Below are 24,327 nucleotides of genomic sequence, written 5' to 3'. Positions count from 1 at the left end.
TAATTAATAATCATTAATTTTGTATCTTTTAAAAATTAAAATTTAAATAATTATTAATTAATGACAATTAATGAATATAAAATGTAATTCAAAAATCTTTGTTGGCTTGTTGTTGGCTATATCCCTCTTAGTTTTCTAGCAGAATTCGAATAATTTTAAATATTAAAGACTAAATTCTAAATCATAACTCTTAAATCTTAAATTTTTATAGTATAAAAATAAGATATCTCAAAGTATTGGTTAATATTAATAAAAAAATTATTCTTCTAATATTTTTTTAAATATAATTATTTATATTTTTTTCTATTAATTTAAATTAAAAAAAAGTATCATAGCATATAAGAAACTCAATACCACATGGAACCACAGCACCTAATAACAGTGCTTACAAGTGCGGACAATGTAATTGTAACCTGAGCAAATGAATCCTAGAAGCAAAAGTTATTGGTTTATTATTACAGCTAGTGTTAGAATTGCCACCTGACAGAGTTAGTTAGAAAACGGTTAACTTAGTTAGTGTTATTAGCTAAGTATATCAAGTTTGTAATCACTGCTGCTCATATATATGTTACCAAGGTTTAGGGAAAAAAAGAAAGTATTTAAAAAATATTATATTTTATTTCTTCATTTTATGATTATAAGATTCTTATCAATATATAAAACAAAAGTACACTAATTATAAAATAATATCCTAATAAATTATATTGATTTTTTTTATCTTCTTTGATATTTTTTGATTTTATTCTCTAATTATAATATTATAATATATATATTAAATTTTATTCTACCTTTTTTATAATAACATATAAATTACTCTCTATAACATGTTATAGAAGTCAGTACTGTAAATTCCGCTAAAATCGATAAATAATTAGTTAATAAATTAAATTTTAATTAAAAAAATTAAAAATACAAAACTAATATCAAAATAGGATAGAGCTCGTCAAAACGAGAATTTTGATACCAATTTTAAAAATTTAGCCCAAAATTGGACCGAATAGACCGAACCGATTGAACCAGAGCCCAAATTGGGCCCGTGAGTCTAACCGGACCCATAATTTAAAAGAAACAGAAGCTTCTTCTTCCTCATTTCATACCCAACGAAGCCAACAGATTTGGGGAGGAAGAAGAACTCCCAAACCCTCATCAATCCTTGATCTACCATAACTTCCTCGTTTGAGCTCCGATCGCCGCACCGTTCGCGGCCACGCGTTCAGCGCGTCGAACTCTACATTTCTGTTGGATCAATTTATCGGTAAGCTCGATTTTCGTTTCAGAATTTATACCCCCTTTCTTATGGTGAAATGGAACCTTTGTGATATAATCTTGCCCAATTTGGTGTTTTAGGTTCGATTTAGCTTCCGAAGCATATTGGACTTGGGTCACTATGCGTGTGGGTACGGTAAGAGTAACCTAAACCCTAATCAATTTTTATTTTTGTATGAAGAAGCTGAATTTGGAGTATATATGTGAATTAGGTGGGAATTGAGTTCATATATATGCATTGAGATTGAAAAGTGAGCATTTGGAGGCTTATTGGTGAGTAAAGCTCGGTTTGTGGCTGGTTTCTTTGAGCTTGGAGGGCTGTGTTCTAACTTGTGAGGCTGCCTTGGGTTGAATAAAGTGATCAGTCAAGATATGGATTAGATTTCGCGCGTTTAACATATAAGGTTTTGTGAAAACTGAGGTTAGAGCATTATAGGATAAGTTGAAATGGTTGCATGTTCTAAATTACTGGGCTTATGATGTTAATGGATAGGTGGATGTTGAAATTATGTTGAGAAATATGGTTAGTTGATGGTGCTTCTTGAGATTTGGTTGTTGATTGAATGTGTTTATATATGTATATTAGTATGACAATGATGGATGAAGGAATCATGATTATGGCAAAGTAACAACATGGTTGTGGTTGAATGGATGTGCTATGGTTAAGGGCTATTTATATTGATGATTGTGGTATATTAGGTTGGCTGGAAATGAGTTTTGGGAGGGATATGTGGTTTTGGCAAAAATAAGGTTTTGTGGTGTTTTTGGTAAAAAGTGAATTTTAATGAACTTTGGAAGTCCATAACTTGCTCCTCAAATTTTGAATGCAAATGAGATTTATTTTAAATTAAAGGGTGTTTGATAAGCTTGAATCGATATAAAATTTGCGAAAAATCGAATTTTGTAGAGGAAGTTATGGATGCCGAAAATATGGTGCGAAAAACTGAAATTTTAAATGTTGCAGCAGAATTAAATTTTCTGTTGTGTGCCCACGCACCCAACAAAGGCAAAATTCAACTTGTGCGTATGCACGCCTCTGTGCGCATGCACACCTAGCATTTTTCATAAAGTGTGCGTACGCATACTTCTATGCGCACACACACGCTAGGATGAGCCTTCTGTTGGTGGCGCTAGCACAACTATAAGGCACATGCACACTAAGGGATGTGGGCGCACGCACGTATTCGTGCGTACGCACACGTGCTGCTTTATTGTTAAGCTGTGCGCACGCACAGGTGTGTGCCTACGCACACGCCCTATTTTCCAGCACATTTATATTTCTATTTTAAACATGATTTTAAACCCTAAACTCCCTATTTCTGCCCTGTTAATCCTAGATCCTACTAGTAAGTTTAGTAAATAGCAGAAGTTAGGAGTTTGAGGTAACTTGGGAGTGAAGAAAAAAGATAAATATGAAGAGAAGTGTGAAGGGAAAGATGTTAATGAATGAAGTTAATATGCAATGACTCTGATGAATGATTAAATGATGATTATGATTATAAAATGGCTTATGAATAATGATATCTGAGATACGAGTTTCTCTGGGTAAGAACCGTGGCTTGCCACTACGTGTTCTAGGTAGAATCTCGATACTCTGTTGACCCTACGTCGTAAGGGTGACCGGGCACGTATAAATTCCCAGGTATGGATAGCCCCAGTGAGTGATTTGAATGATATATGAATGTGAAATCTATGCATAGACTCATGGGATGCGCGACGAGGGACAATCTAAGGTTTTCGGACTTGTCGGGTTGGCTGGATAACCGACAGATGAGCCTCATCAGTCATAGGACAGGCATACATCATATGCATTTGTTTGTTTTGATTGCTATACATTTCCTAGGTTTGCTTAATTGAATATATACCTCTTGCTACCTGTTATACTTGCTACTTGCACTATCTGCTTATTACCTGTGCGTGAACTTGTTTGGTTGCTTGTCTCTGCTGAATTTTGGATGACGGAGGGACGGAGGAAAGGGCAAAATGGTTTGGAGTTATGTTATGTTTAAAAAGTGAGTAAGTTCAGGAATATTTAGGTTACCTACCTCTATTTATGGCTTCTGTTATAGAAATTAGGTTTGATAACTGAATGACGGAGTTCTAGGATTGCATCTGGCATTCCCAGGACCTTATTTATTATACGCGTGGCACCTTTACCATGCTGAGAACCTCTGGTTCTCATCCCATACTGTGTTGTTGTTTTTCAGATGCAAGTCGAGAGGCTCCTCGCTAGGCGTCTGGATATTTGAAGCGAAGTATTTCCCGGGTGCATATTTGGGTTTCTGTTTGTATATAGATGTATATATGTACTTAGCTTGCTCTTCAAGAAACTTGTTTATTTTGTTCCTCAGAGAGGTTAAGGGAGAGATAGGACTTTATTTTGAGTTTTGAGTATTTTGGGATATCTGTATATATATATATCATCCGACCAGCCTTGACTTCGTAGGCTGAGTCAGGAGCTGGTTAGGTTGTTTCCTTGGCTTTCCTTTACTCTCTTATTTATCTTTATCATTTCCTATTAGGTTTCTTAGCACGCAAGTAACCCTATTCCTCGAGCGTTGCGCTTTTCGTTTTGCGATATTTGTTTCCCCGTTTTTCAAGACTCCTAGTATATTATCTTTTCTATCGTTATATGTATTAGGGGTGTACATGGTCCGGTCCGGTCCGAAGACCCGGTCCGGCCCCGAATACTTTAGGGGCTAATTTAGTGTGATTTCATCGGTCTAGGATCGGGTAAGGGTCTCAAAAATAGACCCGGTCATTATGTCGGGTCGGGTCCGGGCCATAACTCGGCCCGGTGGTCCGGTCATCATACACAATTAATATTTTGTGTTATTAGTAATGGATGATGGTTATTCTTATGTGAAATTTAAATATTGCAAACCTTAATATTTTGTGTTATTAGTCATTATAAGATTATAAGTTAATGTTTTATGTTTAAAATGCATAATATTGTGTTATTTGTATTGATTTAAATATTTGGTATTATTAGACAATATTAGTATTGATTATGGTTATGCTTTAATTTTAGAGAAGGGTTGGTTCTTGTTATATTTTTTTAAGTGAATTTTACTATGTGAATTGTGAAATAATGGTTGGAGATTATGTGATTTTTACATGCTAAAGATCAGGTTTTTACCCGGTTTTCACCCGGCTCGAAGGTGCGTAGGTTTCATGGGTCTAGGATCGGGTTAGGGTCTAAAAATTAGGTCTGGTCTATATTTCGAGTCGGGTCTGGGTTAAGCCAAACCCAGTGTGGTCCGGTCCATGTACACCCCTAATATGTATATATTTTACTTTATAGAAGTCCGTAACACCACATTACCTCTATTCTACGACTTAAGCATAAAACTCTGTGTAGTAGGGTGTTATAAGTACAGTGGTTAATTAGTACATTAAATCATCATTTTTAACTTCTCTGTTTCTCTATTGCTAGCAGCTTTTTCACTTTCTTTTCTAAAATCTTTAAACTCTGCTCTTGAACTTACACCACACAGTTTAATGAGAATTTGATCCTCTCTAACCATGCAATTTTAACAGTAATAGAAATTTGGCACATGTTCTAACACGTTAAAGCTCTTCAAAATAATAATGCATCACCTCCTAATTATTAATTAGTATTATTTGGAGACTACTCTACAACATTATATTCACTCATTGAATATTATTAGATTATTATAGATATTATGATTTAATTTGAGTAAGACTTTAAATATGGTATATTTAGTTCTCATTTTTTATGATATTATCTCAATGAACTGTGTGAAGAAATATGTGTGTGTGGATTAACGTTTTGTCACTTTTTAAACATTTATATAATTCGTGAATCATGGTTGTCCCATTCTTACTAATTTGTCAAGACATTATCGTTGACTAGTTCTTCCATAATAAGTTTCCAACTTCACACGGATTGGCTTTGGAATTCTTGATGTTAATCGTTCATTCACAGGGAATAAGGACTTGTAATAAAATCCAAACGAAAGAAAAAAAAAAGATACATTATTGCGAACATCCAAATGGGAATAGAAAAAGAAAACAAAGACTAAAGTTAAATAATAGTGTAGATAACACGTTGAGTTTTTTTTTTTTTTTTTTTTTTTTGGTTGAGGTCACTAAATTTCTATATTTATTTATATATTTTAAAATAAAGAATACTTCATGATCAATAACATCGACCCTTAACCAAATTGGCAAATTGTATTTCGAAGATGTTGATATTACGGATAACAAAAATACTATGTGTATACTAAATTAAAATTAGTTACTAAAATTAATTATTATATATTTATTATAAATATATGTATTGTTTAACTCATTTTTAATATTTATTTTATATTTTAATTTGTATTTTAAATTAGTAGCTAATTTTAATATACACGTAACATGATTATACTAATAATCACTACTTTCATCCCGTTTATAACGTAAAATATATATTATTTTGAGTTTTACACAAAAATTCTTGCATATATATGCATTTTAAGGTGAAATGAGCTACCTTATATACTAAACTAACCCCTTATGGTATGTTATTAGATTTTAGGGTCCATATGGAAATAGTTGCGTTCCTCAATATTCAAACAAATTTCAAATCCTAAATTACAAACACTTTATGTTGTATTTGATTAAAAAAGGTTGTATATTGGCTTTTTTAATTATACACAGGATTTGTTTCTGTCCCGAACTCTTGTAGAACATCCCAAGGGACCCCTTCGTAATTTGCACCTGTTCTTTGTTTGCCCTTGAAAAGAGAACTAAATCATCTACCAAAAACAAAGGTATCTATGAAGAGAACTAAATCATCTACCAAAAACAAAGGTATCTGTGTATAGATAGATTATTATTTTTAACATCCAAATATATATATGAAAAAATGAAAACAAAGACCAAGACTTTAAAGTTTAAAGTTATGTTACAATGGACATAAAGTATCTGTATATATAACAAGACGAGTTTTTTTGAGGTCGTTAATTTTCTTTTTTATTTAAATATTTTAAAATAAAGAATATTTAACTATCAACAACAATGACTTACACCACTTAATCAAATTTTTGTCACATTCCAATTTGAATAGTGACAGGCATTAATATAATGGATCATAATACAAGTATACTAAAAATTAACTATTAAATTAATTATTTATATAAAATATATATTAAAAATAATTTAAAAATATTTAAATTTTAATTCTTATCTCAACTTAGAAGGTTATATATTATATTAACTTTTTAACGTACGTCAAAAGTTCTAGTAGTAATTTTTTATATGCTAATAAGTCAAAGAATAATTTTTAATAAATTTTTAGAATTTATTTATTTTAATATTTTATCTAAATCTAAATTAATACATTTTTTATTAACATTTATATTTTAAAATTAACGAATAATAAATAAATAATTAACTTAAAAGTATACTACAAGAAAAGTAAATCCGCTAGTGAACTTTTAATTTGATGAATTTTACTCTTCTGTCACCAAAAAATTCAACGGTAAATCTTACGTGTGATGAAAAATTTAATGGTATTCAACTTTTTGTTATAGTGTTAGAAAATGTCAATAATTTATATAAGTAGTAAATCGAATCAAGCTGATTCAATTTACTATGTATATGTTGTACATTGTAATAAATCGAAGCAGGCTAATTTAATTTATATGTAAATGATATAAATCGTATAACCAATTCTGATTTAGGATATATATATTGTGCATAGTTTTAAAATTTATTTATTTTATCAACATAAATTATCCTAACATATCATGCATGTAGATTCTGTAAATTAATATTATTTTAACTTCTATTTTTTCTTTAGCCGCCCATGTTCCTTCATTTTTTATTTTGTTTTGAGGTATCATAGTTTTATTGCAAATGTATATCACTATTAATAATAATCACTATTCTCTGTTATATCGTAACATATATATTATTTTGAGTTTTACAATGAAAATTTCTTACACATATTTTAAGAGTACATCTGTATATGTAATGTGTATTCTAAGAGCAATTAATAAAGATAATTTTTTATGCTCACTTAAATAGTTAAATTACTAAGATATATTTTCAGTTTCTTCCTTCATATGCACTAGATTATTATATGGACAGACAAGAGTATGCATATAAAATAGTTTATTCATATGGTGATGGTTTCGTAAAGATGCGTAAAACATCTTTTTATAAAAAGATTTATGTGTCGTATTATTATTAGACGTATTAATGAACCGGTTATTTTTAAATTTCTTAACAAATTAGAATAAAATCGATTTTTTTATAACAATAACAATAAACCCAATTTTTTTAGGAATTTAATTGTATTTTTAAATTTTTAGGAATTTAAATATCTGTAAAATAAAAAGTTAAAGATATATTTATCTTTTTATCAAAAAATTTAAAGATATTCGATTTAAATTGTGTAATTCAATAGGATCAAATGGGGTCTAATAATGATAATACAGACAATTAGATTTATTATTGTTGTTATAATAAACCGATTTTGTTCTAATTTATTAAAAAATAAATTATTAATTAATTTAATAAAAATATCTAATAATAACATAACACATATAAATATCTTTAAAAAAAATATATTTTTAGTGTCCTTATTAAAATTATCTCCTTATTCATAAGTAGTCACTTTTCAATACTTTTCACATATCCATCAGAAGTATACCTAAATAATATAATAATAAGTTGAGACATTTACTTAAATATGTTTTAAAATACATACATGCATAGTCTTAAATTATATTTAATGTATATTTATAAAAGTATCGTTCGCATATATAGTTGGCACAGATATTTCATTTTCTCTTGCTTAAAGCTGAAGTGGTATGCCTTAGCTTTATGCATACATATATGTATAGTATAGTATGTAGCTATAATCACCATTTAAGTTTTAAATTTGTTTGATTTTACGATTTTAAATGAGTCCAAGTAATCTTATAAAATTTTATATTAAATTTAATAATTTTAATTTTTATAATTTTATTTTTTTTAATTTCATATAAAATTTTAATTTTCTGTACCTTACATATATGTTCAAAACATCACGAAATTTTTCACATAAAAACCATTAAGGATAGTGTCTGATTATCGATCATATTTAGTTTAGAATGATTAATTAGTAATTTTTAGTGTCTATCCAGATTTATTTATTTAATTAAAAGATTTAAGTTTTTGTTTCAAATAAATATTAAATTAAATATTTAAATAGTCATAAAAAAATATAAATATGTAAATAACATTAATCATATAAGTTAAAATTTCAATGTTCATTAACTATTATATTATTAATTATTAATGTGTTAAATTTATCAACATGCTGTGATGAAATAATTACCTCCTACAATTGAAAGAGTTTAGTAGCAAAAATAATACAAATATCTATTAAAAAATAATATAAAATGCTTACAACCTAATATGACAATAATTTTGAACAAATAAATATATTAAATAAAATAACAACAAAAATACGTCAAGATTTTAATATAAAAATTTTTTTTAAGGTGAGAGATAAAAATTTTGGGTCCATTATACTAATAAAATGAAAAAATATCAAAAAATCAAAACTATTGTGTGAAGCCAATTTATTCTGCTACATACTTGAGAATAAAAAACAAAATAAGACAAACTTGCCTAATCTAACCGTGAACAAATAAAAAACTGTAGTTCAAAAATTGCTGCTTTATATAAAACTAAAAATTCTATTTTCTCTCCTCCCCTTACTTTCTCAATGAATCTAAAATTCTGATTAGACTAATAATAAAAAAAATACAAAAATATACTCCAAAAATAATGGACTTGAAACTTAGATAGGAGAAGAATAATTACATAGCAAGTGCAGTGAATGCATTATACTTGTTACGTTACGTTTGTGAATCACGTTTTTCTTGCAGTCTCCATCTTTCGATGGGGCCTGGCTTTTGAACCCCAATTATCATGAATGGTGAGTTAATGGGCGAGTGAGGACCAACTATAAAGTGATAATGGTAACATTAAGACACATATATATTAGTAGTGGTGGAGCTGGAGCATTTCAAATTAAAATGTGTGTACAGGCATTATAAATAGGAGAAAGGAGTTGAAGGTGGAAACACACAGAAATTCAAACATGTCTCCAAACACAAACACTTACAGTGGCATGCTTGTGCTTATCTTTGTTCACCTTTATTGCCTTACGTTGCAAACGTCCTCTGAGCCTGAGTCTGAGTTGATTGAGTGCATTCCAAGTGAGCGCGAAGCACTTCTAAGATTCAAGCATCATCTCACTGACCCTTTCAACAGGCTCTCTTCTTGGAATGCTTCCAATCCCAACTGCTGTCACTGGGATTATGTTGTTTGTAGTCATCTAACTTTCCACATCCTTCACCTTCACCTCAACACTTCTATATCATTAGAATATGTTGAATATCCCTTACCCATTGCTGTCTTGCTCGCTTACGAGAGGTCCAGGTTTAGTGGAGCGATAAATGATTCTCTTGTTGAATTGAAACATCTGAATTACTTGGACTTGAGCGGCAATAGTTTTCGAGGTATTCAATTTCCTACTTTTCTTTTTCGAATCACCTCCTTAACTCATCTTAACCTCTCTGATTCTGGATTTTATGGGAAGATTCCTCATCAGATTGGGAATCTCTCTAATTTGCTCTATCTTGACCTCTCATATGTTGCCTATGGAAAACTTCCACATCAAATTGGCAATCTCACCAATTTAATCCATCTTGGCCTCCCAAGTTATTATGATGAATCATTGGTTGTTGAAAATGCTGATTGGCTTTTGGGTCTTACCTCCCTTGAATATCTTGATTTGAGTGGTGCTAACCTATCCAAATCATTTAATTGGCTACACAATATGCAAGCTCTCCCTTCTTTGCATGACTTAAACTTACGACGTTGTAGTTTGGGTGATTATAAGCAACCATCCAAGCTTAACTTTTCGTCCCTGCTTTCTCTCACCATTTCTGTTGCTCCCAAGTGGATTTTTCAGTTGAACAAACTTGTTTCTCTTAAATGTTATTCAAACTGTTACTCTAATGATATTGATAGTCCAATTCCTGATGGTATTCAAAACCTTACCATGCTTGAAAATCTTGATTTGTCATCCAATTCATTCTCATCCCATATACCAGATTGGTTATACGGTCTTCATCGTCTCAAATCTTTGTACTTAGGAGATAACCATCTGACTGGAACTATTTCTAATACTTTGGGGAATTTGACTTCTCTTGTTACCCTTCATTTGTCATACAATCAGTTTGAAGGAACAATTCCAACTCTTTTGGGGAATCTGACTTCTCTTGTTGCCCTTGATTTGTCACACAATCAGTTTGAAGGAGGAATACCATCCTCTTTTAGAAAGCTATGCAATTTGAGACACATCTCTTTCTCATATCTCAAATGCAATCAACAACTTTCTGAAATCTTACAAATTCTCATCCCATGTGTTTCTCATCAACTCAACACTCTTGTGGCTTCTACTTCACAAATCTCAGGTCACCTCACCAATCAACTTGGAATGTTTCAAAATCTTGAAAAGCTTGATCTCTCCAGCAACAACATTATTGGAGAAATTCCTCAATCATTCGCAAAGCTTTCCTCATTAAGATTTGTCGATTTCTCCAAAAATCAACTTACTGGAAATCCATTTAAAATTCTTGCATCATTTACTAAATTGTTATCTCTTGCCATAGATGACAATTTATTTCAAGGGATTGTACATGAAGATGACCTTGCCAATTTCACTACTTTACATGTGCTTTCAGCATCAAGTAACAATTTCACTTTGAAAGTGCATCCCAGTTGGAAACCAAAATTTCAACTTTTTCAATTGAAAATGAGCTCGTGGAAGTTAGGTCCAAGCTTTCCATCATGGATTCGATCACAAAATGATCTTCTATATTTGGATCTATCTAACGTCGGGATTTCTTCCATTCCCATTTGGTTTTGGGAAACAAGTCATTATTATTATTATTTGAACTTCTCTCACAATCATATCCATGGCAAGCTCCCAAAAGAATTAAAGATTTTAGAATCTGATGGAGGAGTGAGGATTTGGTACGGAGCAGCAGTTGATCTTAGCTCAAACCATCTTCATGGAAATTTACCCTTTGTGAGTGAGAATGTGGTTTGGCTAGATCTCTCACATAATTCATTTTATGGGTTATTAATGGATTTTCTTTGTCAAAAATCTGACAATCCAAAAACGTTACAAATCCTCAATCTTGCATCAAACAACTTATCTGGAGAAATTCCTAACTGTTGGAGGATGTGGCCAGAACTAGTGGATGTCAACTTAGAAAGCAACTATTTTATTGGAAGCCTGCCCTCTTCCATGGGCTCTTTATCAGGCCTAGAATGCTTGCTTATACGTAACAATACACTCTCAGGTAAATTTCCTGTCAGTTTAAAGGAAAACAAGGAGTTGATTTTGTTGGATCTTGGAGAAAATAAGCTCACAGGGAATATTCCTAGGTGGATTGGAGAAAGGTTGGTAAATTTAAAATTTCTTCGGCTCCGATCTAATAATCTTTCAGGTAACATTCCCAACGGATTATGTGATATGAAGTTTCTCCAAGTTTTGGACCTTGCACTAAATAATTTGTCAGGCAATATACCAAATTGTTTGAACCATTTGAGTGCCATGATAAATAAAACTAGTGAAAGTTCATCCATCCAGGAAGGCATGATTATATATGGAAGTGATACTATAAGCATGATCCTATGGGTGAAAGGAAAAGATGCTGAGTACAACAACATTCTGGGCTTAGTGAAAAACATTGATCTTTCATCTAATAAATTGTCGGGGGGAATACCAATGGAAATCACAAACCTAACTGGTCTGATTTATTTGAACTTGTCCAAGAATGAGTTAACTGGTCACATCCCTGAAAGTATTGGCAATATGGAGTCAATGGAATCCATTGATTTCTCTGGCAACCAACTCACAGGGGAGATCCCTCAAAGCATCACAAACTTGAACTTCCTGAACAAGCTAGACTTATCCTACAATCACTTGGAAGGCGAAATCCCAACAGGCACTCAATTGCAAAGCTTTGAAGCATCCAATTTCGTTGGCAACAAGCTATGTGGTCCACCATTGCTGCTCAACTGTACCATGGAGGGGGAAGTTCCTGATGAGAATGAAAAAGAGAGAAAGAATCATGGAGTGAAGTGGTTATTTGTGAGTGTGGCCTTTGGATTTATAGTGGGATTTTGGGGATTTGTTGGTCCATTGTTCATATACAAATCATGGAGGTATGCATATTACCGTTTCCTTGATGACGTGTGGTACAAACTTCAATCATCTATGTGACTTTATGTTTCTAATGTTTTAATTTTCTGTTTTTCATTTGTGTGTATGTGATGAGTTTGTAATGTTTTCTTTTTTTTCACTTTTCTTGTAATAGTGGAAATAAAAATGAATATGGACTTGTCCTGCTTGGCTTGTTAAAATGTAATCCAGTTAGTATTGTTGTGGCTATAATAATAACAATGTGACTTAGATTTATCATTGGCTTTCAGACATTTTGCGGTGCTTAGCGATGTTGATGATGAGCAAGGTTATTTATCAAATGCTAGCTTTTTTAATTTAAATAAAATTTTATTTACCACTTTAATAAAAAAAAATCCTCTAATTTTGCATGTAATACGGGATAAAATCGAACTGGTCTTAGTCCAAATCTAACCCAAAATTTTGACCGGGCCAATTTTTAAGACCATGATCCTAAATTCATAGAAATTTCATCTTTTTCACAGCTTAATAAGATGAGTTAATATCTGGTCTAAATCATACCTACATAATATCAAGCCAAGACCATAAACTACATAAACAATTAAACATTGTTGAACACACAAAGCAGGAAGTAAGCAGTACAAATTCTTTGAACACATATATGCTCCGCATACAAGGAAAATCATCGTCCAAAGACTCCAAACATGTCACCAACATATCCTCCATGCTCAAAACTGTTATTTCAAAATTCATACCATTCACATTACTGATTGACAACAAATTAATCAACTTACAATTTCGGCCTTACAACCTCTATTAATCCAAATCCAGCCACAAACATCAAACAAATGAAACACACACAGAGAGTGCAGCATTGACATCACTCCTCCATCGCATTGTTAGTTTTTATTTATTTTTATTTTATTTTGGGTAAATTCAAAAAGATTTAAATTTTTTGAATTTTGAATTTTAGTTGAGAGGATAAAAGATAACTTTTTACTATTTATTTTATAGATGGTACTAAAAAAAACATAAAATAAAAAATATTTAAGAATAAGAGATTATATTTTATCCTTTCAAGTAAAAATTTAAAATTTAAAAAATTTAAATTTAATTCAAAAAATGATATCTAAAATTTAAAATAATAATAATTAAAATTAAAATAAATGATTAAAAATTAAGTTTTAATCAATATTAGTTAATTTTAATATTTAAATTTAAAATTAAAATTTTATAATTGATAATTATAATTTAATACAAAAATAAATTTTAAAAAATTAACTAATATTAATTGAAAATATCTTATTATTTAATAATACTTTAATAATAATAATAATAATTAATAATATAACCAGCCCATTTATACATATTTAAAATTAATTTCAGTAAACATAATCTTATTTTAAAAACTCTTTTTAAAATTTTTTTATTAAAAAAATACAAAAATTTTTTTTTATTTTACCAAACTAAGCCACGAGATAAGCCAAAAGTCATTATTATATTCAAATATAATTAATAAATAAAAATTTTTAAAAAAAAATTACGTTTTTTTTATAAGATCTTTTTAAAAAAAAAAAACACTCATAAAAAATATTTTTAAAAAAGTTATCTAAATAAACCCTAATTCTCTTTCCTATACATAAGTACGAGAGTGTATTTTAAAAGAAGAATTTTGTTTCAAGTCCTTTCAAAGTTTCATTGCTAAAGGAGGACTGTGAATACTGAATAGCATCATAACTCAAGTATTAGTTTTTTCTTTCCATCTTTGTTTCGTTTAGTTTTTATTTTCTTGTACCTTCAATCCCCCTTGTTATCGGTAAAACTGAATTGTTGCACTTCATGCGATATAGCTGCTTTTATTTTGACTTAGTGAGTTGGTACAGGTTTTTCTATTTTCTTTTAATCATATGGTCATTTTTAACATTTTTCAGTAGGGTTAATAATGAAGAAGGAACGTGTTCCATATCCGGGTGTAGTACGGCCAAGATTTAAACCCAATACCCGTCCAAATAACAAAATTGAGCCTGATGCGTCTATACAACGCCGTCAACTTTGGACAAACATCAAGGTATGTAACTAAATATCAAACCTAAATGTTTTATTTAAATTCATTTATTATATGATTTCCAACATATACATATACTTATTTTGATTTAGAAATTAGATATCTTGATATCTTATATATATCAAAGGTATGATTACCTTATGTATAATATTAGTCATATATTTAAATTGGGAATTTTTTATATAAATAAAATATTTTTTTCACATTTATTGTTATCTTATTTGCTCACTAAATCAGCTTTTAATTCTAATCATATATTTGCAAACAAGATACATTCATAACTATCGTATTTGTAATGTGGTTTGGAAAAAAATCGAGATAATCTATTACTATTTGGATCGGATCGATTTAACTTTTTATTCTAAATTACATATGTACTATATCAATTTAAATTTATTTTTAATTTAATCAAATTCAAACCATTGTAATTTGGATAGAATTGATTTATGTTCTATCTAAAATTTTATATTATTAATTTTTTCAAATACCAAATTATATCCCATCCAAATGGTAAAGTTTAAAATTTTTTTAATTTAAATTATATTCCATCTAAATTTTTTATTATTAATTTTTTCATGCACTGATTTATATCCTATCCAAAGTGTTAAAGTTTAAAATTTTTTATAATTTAAATTATATCCATCTAAATTAAAAAATTTATCAATGTTAAAATAGACGGATTATAGATTTTTTCCTGTTACCAATTGGGGTTTATTATTCATGCAGGCTCGGCTCAAATACAATTTGGATTTTTACGACTGGCTTCGAAACAAAGTAAGAAAGTACGAAAATGGAACAAAGTCTATCACCAAACTAAGTTCAGATGTTAGTGATCTCTCTATTATTCTTATTGTTTTTGTCTTGTGATTGTTTGGTTTTATCAATGAATACACACATTATTGCTATGGGAAGGAAAATTTTCCAAATAAATAAGAAAAAAACTATTATTTCCACATAAATGATATGTTTTAGTTTATTTTCCTGGAGTGGGAAAATCTGTTGAATCCACCGCATTTTGATATAAATTTATTAGATTTAAAATTAATTAAATTAAACTAAACTTATTTTATTAAAACATTTTCTATTATTTAAAAAAAATTATTACTAACCGCTAATCTTTAAATATCTTTTATCAAGTTAAAAATGATGTACTTTTTATTAATTATATAAATCATAATTCTTTTTATTTTGTTGTATTTTTATATGAATAATTGAAATTTAAAACGACCAGAAGATATTAATTATGTTAATTATTTTTTAAAAAAAATTAAGGAAGTTACGTATAGTCTTTTAAAAGAACTCATAGCTTATATTCTATTTTGGTGAAAACTCAAATTGAAGTAAACTTTACGTGAAATTGATATCTGAAACTCCTTGAATAAAAATTTAGTCAAATTAGTTAAATTATCTAACGACTCTCAGTATCAACTTCACGTGAAGTCGACTGCACCTGAGTACTCATCCCAAAAGCTTAAGCTAATGGGAGAAGGTAACATTAATGGTTATATCTCTAACACTCCCCCTCAAACAAGAGCCTCTTTTTGGGTTTGTTTGATTTTGCATAGGCCTTCTTTTCTCTTTTATTTGCCTTATGCTATTTTTTCACTTTTGACGTTCACCAAGGATCAAACTCTTGATCTTTCGGACATAGAGCTCTGATACCATGTTATGAAATCACTCATCCCAAAAGCTTAAGCTGATGGGAGAAGGTAACATTAATGGTTATATCTCTAACAGAAAATATTTCATGTTGTTACATGTAGGCTGCTGTACTCATGCGAGGTCATCCAGATCTTATTAACGAGTTTAACAAATGGATTCCCATGACTCCTCAAGATTCATGCACATTACTCTCCCATCACCTCGCAGCAACACATTTGGAGAACCGTGATTTGCAGGATAAAGGCTTGGATGAAATATCTTTCGATTCATATAGTGATCCCGATACTGAAACCGAGGACAATGATTGGATCTCGTGGGTGACAAGGTTATTCTCTATTTATTTTTTTCTTTAAACATCATTCAAGTAGTAACAGGATTTGTCTAGATAATAAAAATAAAATTGTGTGATACATGATATAGTTTTTGGAAGTATACGTAGAAGTCTCTCAAATTTTAAAATACATAAAAAGGTATATAATTAAATAAGTTCTTAAGAAATTTGGCTTAGAATGATTTTGTCTCAAGAATATTTAATTGCATCAAAATTATTGAATTTTATAAAAGTAAGAGATAGATTTATTTAACTTTTAATTTCTTGTTTTGTTAAACTATGTTGTTTATTTCATTCATACGTTTATTTTTGACTTGGTGAGTTGAATCATAGGAATTACTCATGTATTGGTCTTATTTTATTAATGAGGCCATAGTTATATCCTTTTTTATTTATCGCGTATAAAATTATCCGATATATATTGTTGGTAACACCTGATAAAATTTTGTCTTATTAATGAAGCTTTACTAAGCTTGGAAGATATACAGACCGCTTTAACTTTTGGAAAAAGATGAAGGTAACTCTTGAGTCAAATCTTCTGTTTAATTGAATTGTATAAATAACATTTGTGTGTTGATGATGCATATAGGATCGGTTTAGGTACAATATGGATATTTGCGATTGGGTAAGAAATAAAGTGATGAAGTACAAAAATGGAAGAAAGAGTATTACCCAACTAAGTTTCGATGTTAGTGATGTGTTTATTATTCCTATTGTATGGGGATCATTGGTGAAAATTCAGTACCGTTAATTTTACATGAAGTTGATAATTGAGAATTGTTAGATAATAATATAGTCAAATCTATCAAATTATTTAACGATTCTCAATTATCAACTTCACATAAAATTAATTGCATCTAAATTTCTACCATGATCTTTTGGTTTCAACATATACATTCACACATTGTTGTTGTTATGCATGCAGGTTGCTGTACTCTTGCGGGGCCATTCCGATCTTATTGATGAATTTTGCAAATGGATTCCCATCACTCTGAATAATAATTTGCAGGATAAGAGTTTCGATGACTTATCTACCGATACTAATATTGATACTGATACTGACACGGATACTGATACATCAGATGAGATGGATGAAGATGAAGATGAAGATGAAGATGAAGACGATAATTAAATATTATGAATTTATCATGATTTTTTTTACCAAAGATAGAGAGATTCGAACTCGCGATTTCTTAGGTGAGAATGGAGAGACTATACCATTTGAGTTATAACTCATTGGAATTGAATAGGTTATATTAATATTAGATAGAATAATAAAAAATTTTAAAATTAGATAGAATTCTAAATAGATTAAATAATTGAATTTTAGAAGACCTTGGGTTATATCACCTGATCTTGATTTTTCATATATAAATGTTATTAACATATCTCCTTTAAAAAAGATTTTTCCAAAATGGCTATAAGTTTGCACTTTTACCCAATATCGAAAGCTTGATGAATGGTTATACAATGGCGGTCCTTATGAACAAATTATTCTTCACTTCTTACTTGGTGTAGTTTGTTACATGGCAATTAGATCTGTTCGAAGAAAGGAAGGATACCGAACAAAGAATCGATGTTTCTTTTAGTTGTTGAATCGGCGAACGAATAATCATTGAGTCCTCCTCCTTTCGGACAACATATACAAAGAGACCTGCCAATTATCTATTTAGAGTCCGCTAATTATCTACTTAGAGCATAGTTGTCAGAACCGAACTGGTGATCGAACTGGTCAGGTTACTAGGTCACTGGGTTACTGGTTCAACCGGTGGGTCACTGGTTGAACCGATAGAACCGGTCGTACGTAAATAAAAAATATAAAATAGAAAAAAATTGAATAAAGTGACAATTAGGTCTATCCTTAAAATTTTTTACTTCAAATTAATTAGCCCTTAAAAAAAAATAAAATATCAATTTAGTCCTTTAAGATAGTAAACGATGAACACATTACGTCCCTCCATTAATTTTTCATGTGAAATTTAGTGGTGATGCTTAGATGTCCCTACTAATTAGTCTTAAGTCGAAATCTTCGAAGACCTACTAACTCAATACTCTAAAAAATTTAAAATAAATATCTTTACTAACATTTTAATATGTAAATGTAAATATTAAAATATTTGATACTTATTTTAATAATTCTATAAATTCTAAAGAATTAAAAAAAAATGAGTATAAAACAAAAATTAAATTAAATAAATATAAAATAATTTAGTTGTGTATGTATATAATATATAGAATAATTAGCACATGAATTTCCAAATGAACACACTAGCTTGGTGGCATTTCTTATCCTTGCCTAGCAAGGAGACGCAGGTTTGAAACACACTGCATGCATTTTTGAATATTTGAGCACTATATGACCGGCCGGTTCACAGATTGCATCGAACCGGCCGGTTTTGACCGGTTTTGTCCAGTTTGTGACGAACCGTCTGAGTTTAAGCGGTTTACTTTTTTTTTCGGTCTAAAGCTAAAACCGAACCAGCTGGACTACCGATTCATTGGTTTTCTGGTCGAACCGGTCGGTCCGGTCCGGTTCTTACAACTATGACTTAGAGTCCGTTTGAGATTTTTTTTTAAGTGATATTATACGTGTTTGGTTCTATTTTTGAAAAACGCTTTTAACACTCCCATTAAAAAAAATGACTTCAAAATAAAAGAAATCATTGTGCTACTTTCAATTTTGGCTCTGTAAAAAATATTTTTTGTTTCTGCTGAAAATATTGGTTCTCCACCACCATTTTCCATGATCCTCTACCACTATTTTCACGCAAGGTTATATCTAAACCATTTACTGTATATGTTCCTTCTAGAATTTTTTTATTATTCTACCATTTATTTTTATTATTAAATTTGTATTTAACATTGTATGTGATATAAAATATCAGTGATTAAGTTATGTAAAATCAACACTCAATATTAAAAGGTATTTATATTTATCATCGTTATTTTAATATCTATTTTCTTTGTGTAACAAAAATTGTATTTTTTGAGTTATTTATTCAAATGCTATAATTTTAAAATAAATATTTATATAACTAAAAATTTAAATATAAAATAACTCATTTATAAGTTGCTATTAAATAAAGATTTTATATTTTAAGCTTTCTTTTAAAAAAAATTATTTAAAAAATTTATCCAAGAATGAGTTAAGTGGTCACAAAGTATTGGCAATATGGAGTTATTGGAATCCATTGATTTCTCTGGCAATCAAGTCACAGGGGAGATCCCTCAAAGCATCACAAACTTGAATTTCCTGAACAAGCAAGACTTGTCCTACAATCACTTGGAGGGAAAAATCCCAACGGGCACTCAGTTGCAAAGCTTTGAAGCATCCGATTTCGTTGGCAACAAGCTAAGTGGTCCACCATTGCTGCTCAACTGTACTAGGGGTGTTTGCGGTGCGGTTTGGTTCGGTTTTAAGGAAAAAAGTCATCCGATCCGAACGCTTAATTTATGTGCGATGCGGTTTGGATTGGATGAATTTTTTTTGGAAATCCGATCCGATCCGATTACAAGCGGTTTGGATCGGTTTGGATTTGCGGTTTTTTAAATAAAAAAAAATTAAATACATATAACAAGTCTCAACATCAAATTTTAAATTATCAACAATGACATAACAAGTCTTAACAATATCTTAAAAAGCTAACCATAACATAACAATAGAAATAAAATTATAGGTTAGTTAAAATAAATAAATAAATAACATTTTGAACATAAAATATTTATTAAATAATAATAATACATGAATAATCTTTATAGTAATACAAATGGGGAGCTCATTTGCTGACGTGGTGCTCATACGTTGAGTCTGGGAGTTTATTTGCTTACGTGTCGTCACTAGAAATTTTTAGATTTATATTTATAAATTATAAATTATTATTTGCTTAGGTTGTTATTTTCAAATTTTAAGTTTGGGGTGTTTTACTTAGGTTGTTATTTTTTAAATTTTAAATTATTTTATTTGTTTGGGTGGTTTTACTTAGGTTGTTATTTTTTAAATTTCAAATTATTTTATTTAAGTTGTTATTTTTAAAATTTTATTTAGATTTTACTTAGATTGTTCTTTTTTATATTTTAACACTATTTTTTAAAAATCTGTTAATTCTTTTTAGCATTAATTTTTAAAATTTTGTTGATTTTTTTTTTAAATTGCAGCTACATAAATTCTTTTAAAGAAATTTAGACTTTTAAAAAAATTTACGTTAATTATTCTTCGGTTGTTACATACTAATATTACTATATATAAAGATTTACGTTAGTTTAGAATTTTTAAATTATTATTTGTTTAGGTTGTTATTTTCAAATTTTAAATTTGGGTTGTTTTACTTAGTTTGTTATTTTTTAAATTTTAAATTAAAGTCAACCAAATTTTAAAAAATTTAGTTATGATGCAACTATAAAATGATAAGTTATGAGAGACGTAAAGCAACACAATTTAAAGTACATCAATCCATTTCTTTACATATATCCAAAATCTCTCTACTTATTCCAATGGCTGGTATTCACAAAATTGCTGATATCAATCCTACAATCGACAATTTGTGTATACGTATATGAGTGATACGGTTACGGATACTATCAAGTTACGAAAATTCTCCATTGTCATACTCAATTGAGATGGTTTGGCTCGATGAAGACACGAATTTTCTACTAATATCCTTTTATCCATGACTCCAAGGTTATTTATTTATTTTTTTAAATTAAAGTCTATGTACATTGGATTAGATATTGAATAAGTCTATATTTAATTTTTTTTATGTTATTTTCTTTTTTAAGCAGGTATCGAATAAAGTTTGGTGTCATTGATGATTCTAACTGTGCATGTTATGTAGTCTTTGACAAGGAGGCAAAACAAATTTTGGGAAAGAGCTGTGTAAAGATACTTGATCCACTCCTATTGGTAAGATCTAACCAATATTTATTTCTAAAAGCACCAGTGAAGATATTTTTATTGGTACTTTTTATATTATTTATTATTAATATATTATGTAATACCCTGCAGAAAGGAGATCTATCGGATACACCTATACTTTTGCTCAACCTAATTGATAAGATCTTTTTCTTCATCGTTGAAGTTCAAATATCTGATAATCCACATTTTTCACCTTCTTATAAAGTTAAGAAGATGACTGATAATGTGGATCTCATAAATAAATTCAAAGAGACTCACCCTATTCAAATTGTGAGTATATATAAGTGTACTTTCTATTAAAAATCAATTTATTTTTTGCTTCCTTGGTCATTAGTAGTATCTAATTTATAAATAATAATTAATTATAATTTTAGGATGTTGATTACACCGGTGGTTTGCTTCAAATTTCAAAGACATCCTCAATCATTGAAGGGGAGAAAGTAGAAGGTGCTAAGGTATTTGTTTAAAAAATAATTTTTTTTTGTTTGTTCTCTCAAAATTAGATCTTAATTTTATTAAAAAAATATTAGTGAGATAAAATCAGAGGTTAGAAAGAAGTCTTTAATTTAACGTAGTTTTTTGTACAGAATTTGTTGCTTGAATTCTAATGAAGTTGCGGCCAATGATGAATCCGAATTGTTGGAAAATGCTATTACACCAACTAAGTGACTATCCTCGGAGTCGGAAGATTCGAAGGTGGAAGGTGATACCTCAACTTGCAAGAAGATCAAGATTGAGAAAGAAACTTGAGAATTTGGATGCACATGTTTTGGGATCCCTTTTAGAGTCTATCTAATAGAATAATGCTAAGCATATGTTTGTTTTGGTGGAAACATTATCTTTTCTTGAGTTGTTATTTTTCTTTTTGTTCTTTTCGATTTTTATGTTTGGAATTTAGAATTTTTTTAAATATAAATTGAAGTTATTTGGTTATTACTTGTGGTTTTATTTTTAATTTGATTCTCACCGTTGATATTCTGATAATTTTTAATTTAATATTTAATGTCATAAAGTTATAAATTTCTTCTTTGAATTATTGTTGATTTAGTTATTAATTTTTAATGTGTACTTATTTAAAAAAATCTAATTATAATTTTTAATTAAAGTATTATGTTTAGAATTTTAAATTTAAATTCAAATATACTTTTTTTTGAATTTTTACGTAAGCAATTGGGTTTGAAAATATTTTTTAAAAATTTATATAATTTATAAGCTACTATGCTAATTACAAAGGATTATAATAAAGAAAATAGAATTATCAGTCTTATTAAGATGTGAAGTTATTTATACTATTTAAAAAAATGTAATATTGTTTAAATTTTAGAAAAAGTGTAATAAAGTTAATACTGTTTATGTTGAAACTAAAAAAAATAATTTTTAAATTAACAAATTTCTATATTCCTAATGGACAACGGACGTTTGATTAGAAAATTTTATTTAAAAATTTAAAATTTATACTATCTAATTAAAAAATTCTATTTAAAAATTTTAAATTTGAATTTCTAATACTAATTTCTAATTAAGTTTTTAACCATTTCGATTTTTAAATTTAAATTTTTTTACTTGCCATATTTATAAATTTTTATTATTATCTTTTAGATTGTAAAAGTACTTTCATCTTTTTCTCTCTTTTTAAGTATTTTTTCTAAATTTACGTAATTTATAAAATTATTAATTTTTAGATTGTATTTAATTTTATTTATTTTTATCGATAAATAATAGGATTGATACTATTTATAACGAAACTAATAAAAATTATTTTTAAATTAACAAATTCCTATATTCTTAATGAATAACAAACGTTTAATTAAAAAAGTTTATTTAAAAATTTTAAATTTGCACTAGCTAATTAGGAAACTCTATTTAAAAATTTAAAATTTAAAATTCTAATACTAATTCCTAATTAAGTGGCTTCTTAACCATTTTGATTTTTAAATTTAAATTTTTTTATTTGTCACATTTATAATTTTTTTTCTATTTACTTCGTTTACATTGTTATTTTTTAGATTATCTCAGCACAACAATAGAAGTACTTTCATCTTTTTCTCTTTTTTTATTTATAAGTTATTCATTTTCAATCTCTTTATTTAAGGAAATAAAAAAAAAGATTTTAACTATAAGTTAAATTTATTGATCTGAGATTAAACTTATATTTATTTGAAAAAAGATACTTTTGTAAAAAATATATATTATTTTCTGTAAAATATGTTTACGTAACTAAATAAATGAGAATAAAAAAGAAATTAAAGCAGCCATTGAAAATAAAACCTGTGCGATTTTACATATTTTATTTGGTAAGTTAGACATGAGAAAAAATTGTAAAAAAATTAGTGTCTCAAGTTAAAAAAAATTAGTGTTTCAACATTTTAGAGAGATACAAAATACATGTTTTTAATGGGTGTTTGTGTATGACTATGTCTTCCATCATTTTTATCTTAGTAAACAAACACCATACATGTACTCCTCTATACTCCTGTATCTATATTTTGATGGACATGTATACCAAAAACAAACGCGGTCATATGTGTACTACTTTGTTTTTTTTAATAATATAAAAAATTTGATAATAAAAATGTATTATGTATAATGTATATATATTTTTAATTGGTTAAAAAATTTATTTATTTAATATTTTTAGGTATATATTGAAAGATGCAAGAAGTCCAAAGAGAAGCAAGATTATATTGAAGAGAAAATTGATATTAAAAGACAAAGAAAATACAAAGCGAAGCACAATTCAAGGTAGATTTTATATAAAAAAATAAATTAATTATTTTATCATTTTTGTTTTTAAGTTAGAATAATATATTTTTTTATTTGGTATTTTTAAGTATGTCAGTTCTATATATTTAGTTTTTATTGGGTAT

At 28.6% G+C, this 24,327-nt stretch overlaps 1 protein-coding gene and 1 long non-coding RNA gene across 5 annotated transcripts; both read left to right on the top strand.

The window, feature by feature from the left end:
* Positions 1-1,087: 1,087 nt before the first annotated feature.
* Positions 1,088-3,751, top strand: LOC112756032 (uncharacterized). Of its 3 annotated transcripts, XR_011862717.1 has the most exons (4): positions 1,089-1,255; positions 1,348-1,402; positions 1,479-1,687; positions 3,474-3,751. It is a non-coding gene; the product is annotated as an uncharacterized lncRNA (long non-coding RNA). The 3 variants fall into 3 exon arrangements; XR_003179125.2 differs by lacking the exon at positions 1,479-1,687 and having other exon boundaries at positions 1,088-1,255; XR_003179126.2 differs by lacking the exon at positions 3,474-3,751 and having other exon boundaries at positions 1,479-1,825.
* Positions 3,752-9,236: 5,485 nt separating this feature from the next.
* On the top strand, positions 9,237-12,766 carry LOC112756030 (receptor-like protein EIX2). Of its 2 annotated transcripts, XM_072197808.1 has the most exons (2): positions 9,294-9,791; positions 10,752-12,766. In XM_072197808.1, the coding sequence occupies exons 1-2, from the start codon at positions 9,371-9,373 to the stop codon at positions 12,569-12,571; spliced, it is 2,241 nt and encodes a 746-aa protein (XP_072053909.1). In that variant the 5' UTR covers positions 9,294-9,370; the 3' UTR covers positions 12,572-12,766. The 2 variants fall into 2 exon arrangements, with proteins under 2 accessions (XP_025660221.1, XP_072053909.1); XM_025804436.2 differs by having other exon boundaries at positions 9,237-12,766.
* The last annotated feature ends 11,561 nt before the right edge of the window (positions 12,767-24,327 follow it).

The sequence above is a fragment of the Arachis hypogaea genome, chromosome 6 (assembly GCF_003086295.3).
Source record: "Arachis hypogaea cultivar Tifrunner chromosome 6, arahy.Tifrunner.gnm2.J5K5, whole genome shotgun sequence".
In the NCBI taxonomy this organism is placed as follows: domain Eukaryota; kingdom Viridiplantae; phylum Streptophyta; class Magnoliopsida; order Fabales; family Fabaceae; genus Arachis; species Arachis hypogaea.
This window is presented reverse-complemented; position numbering and strand designations above follow the sequence as displayed.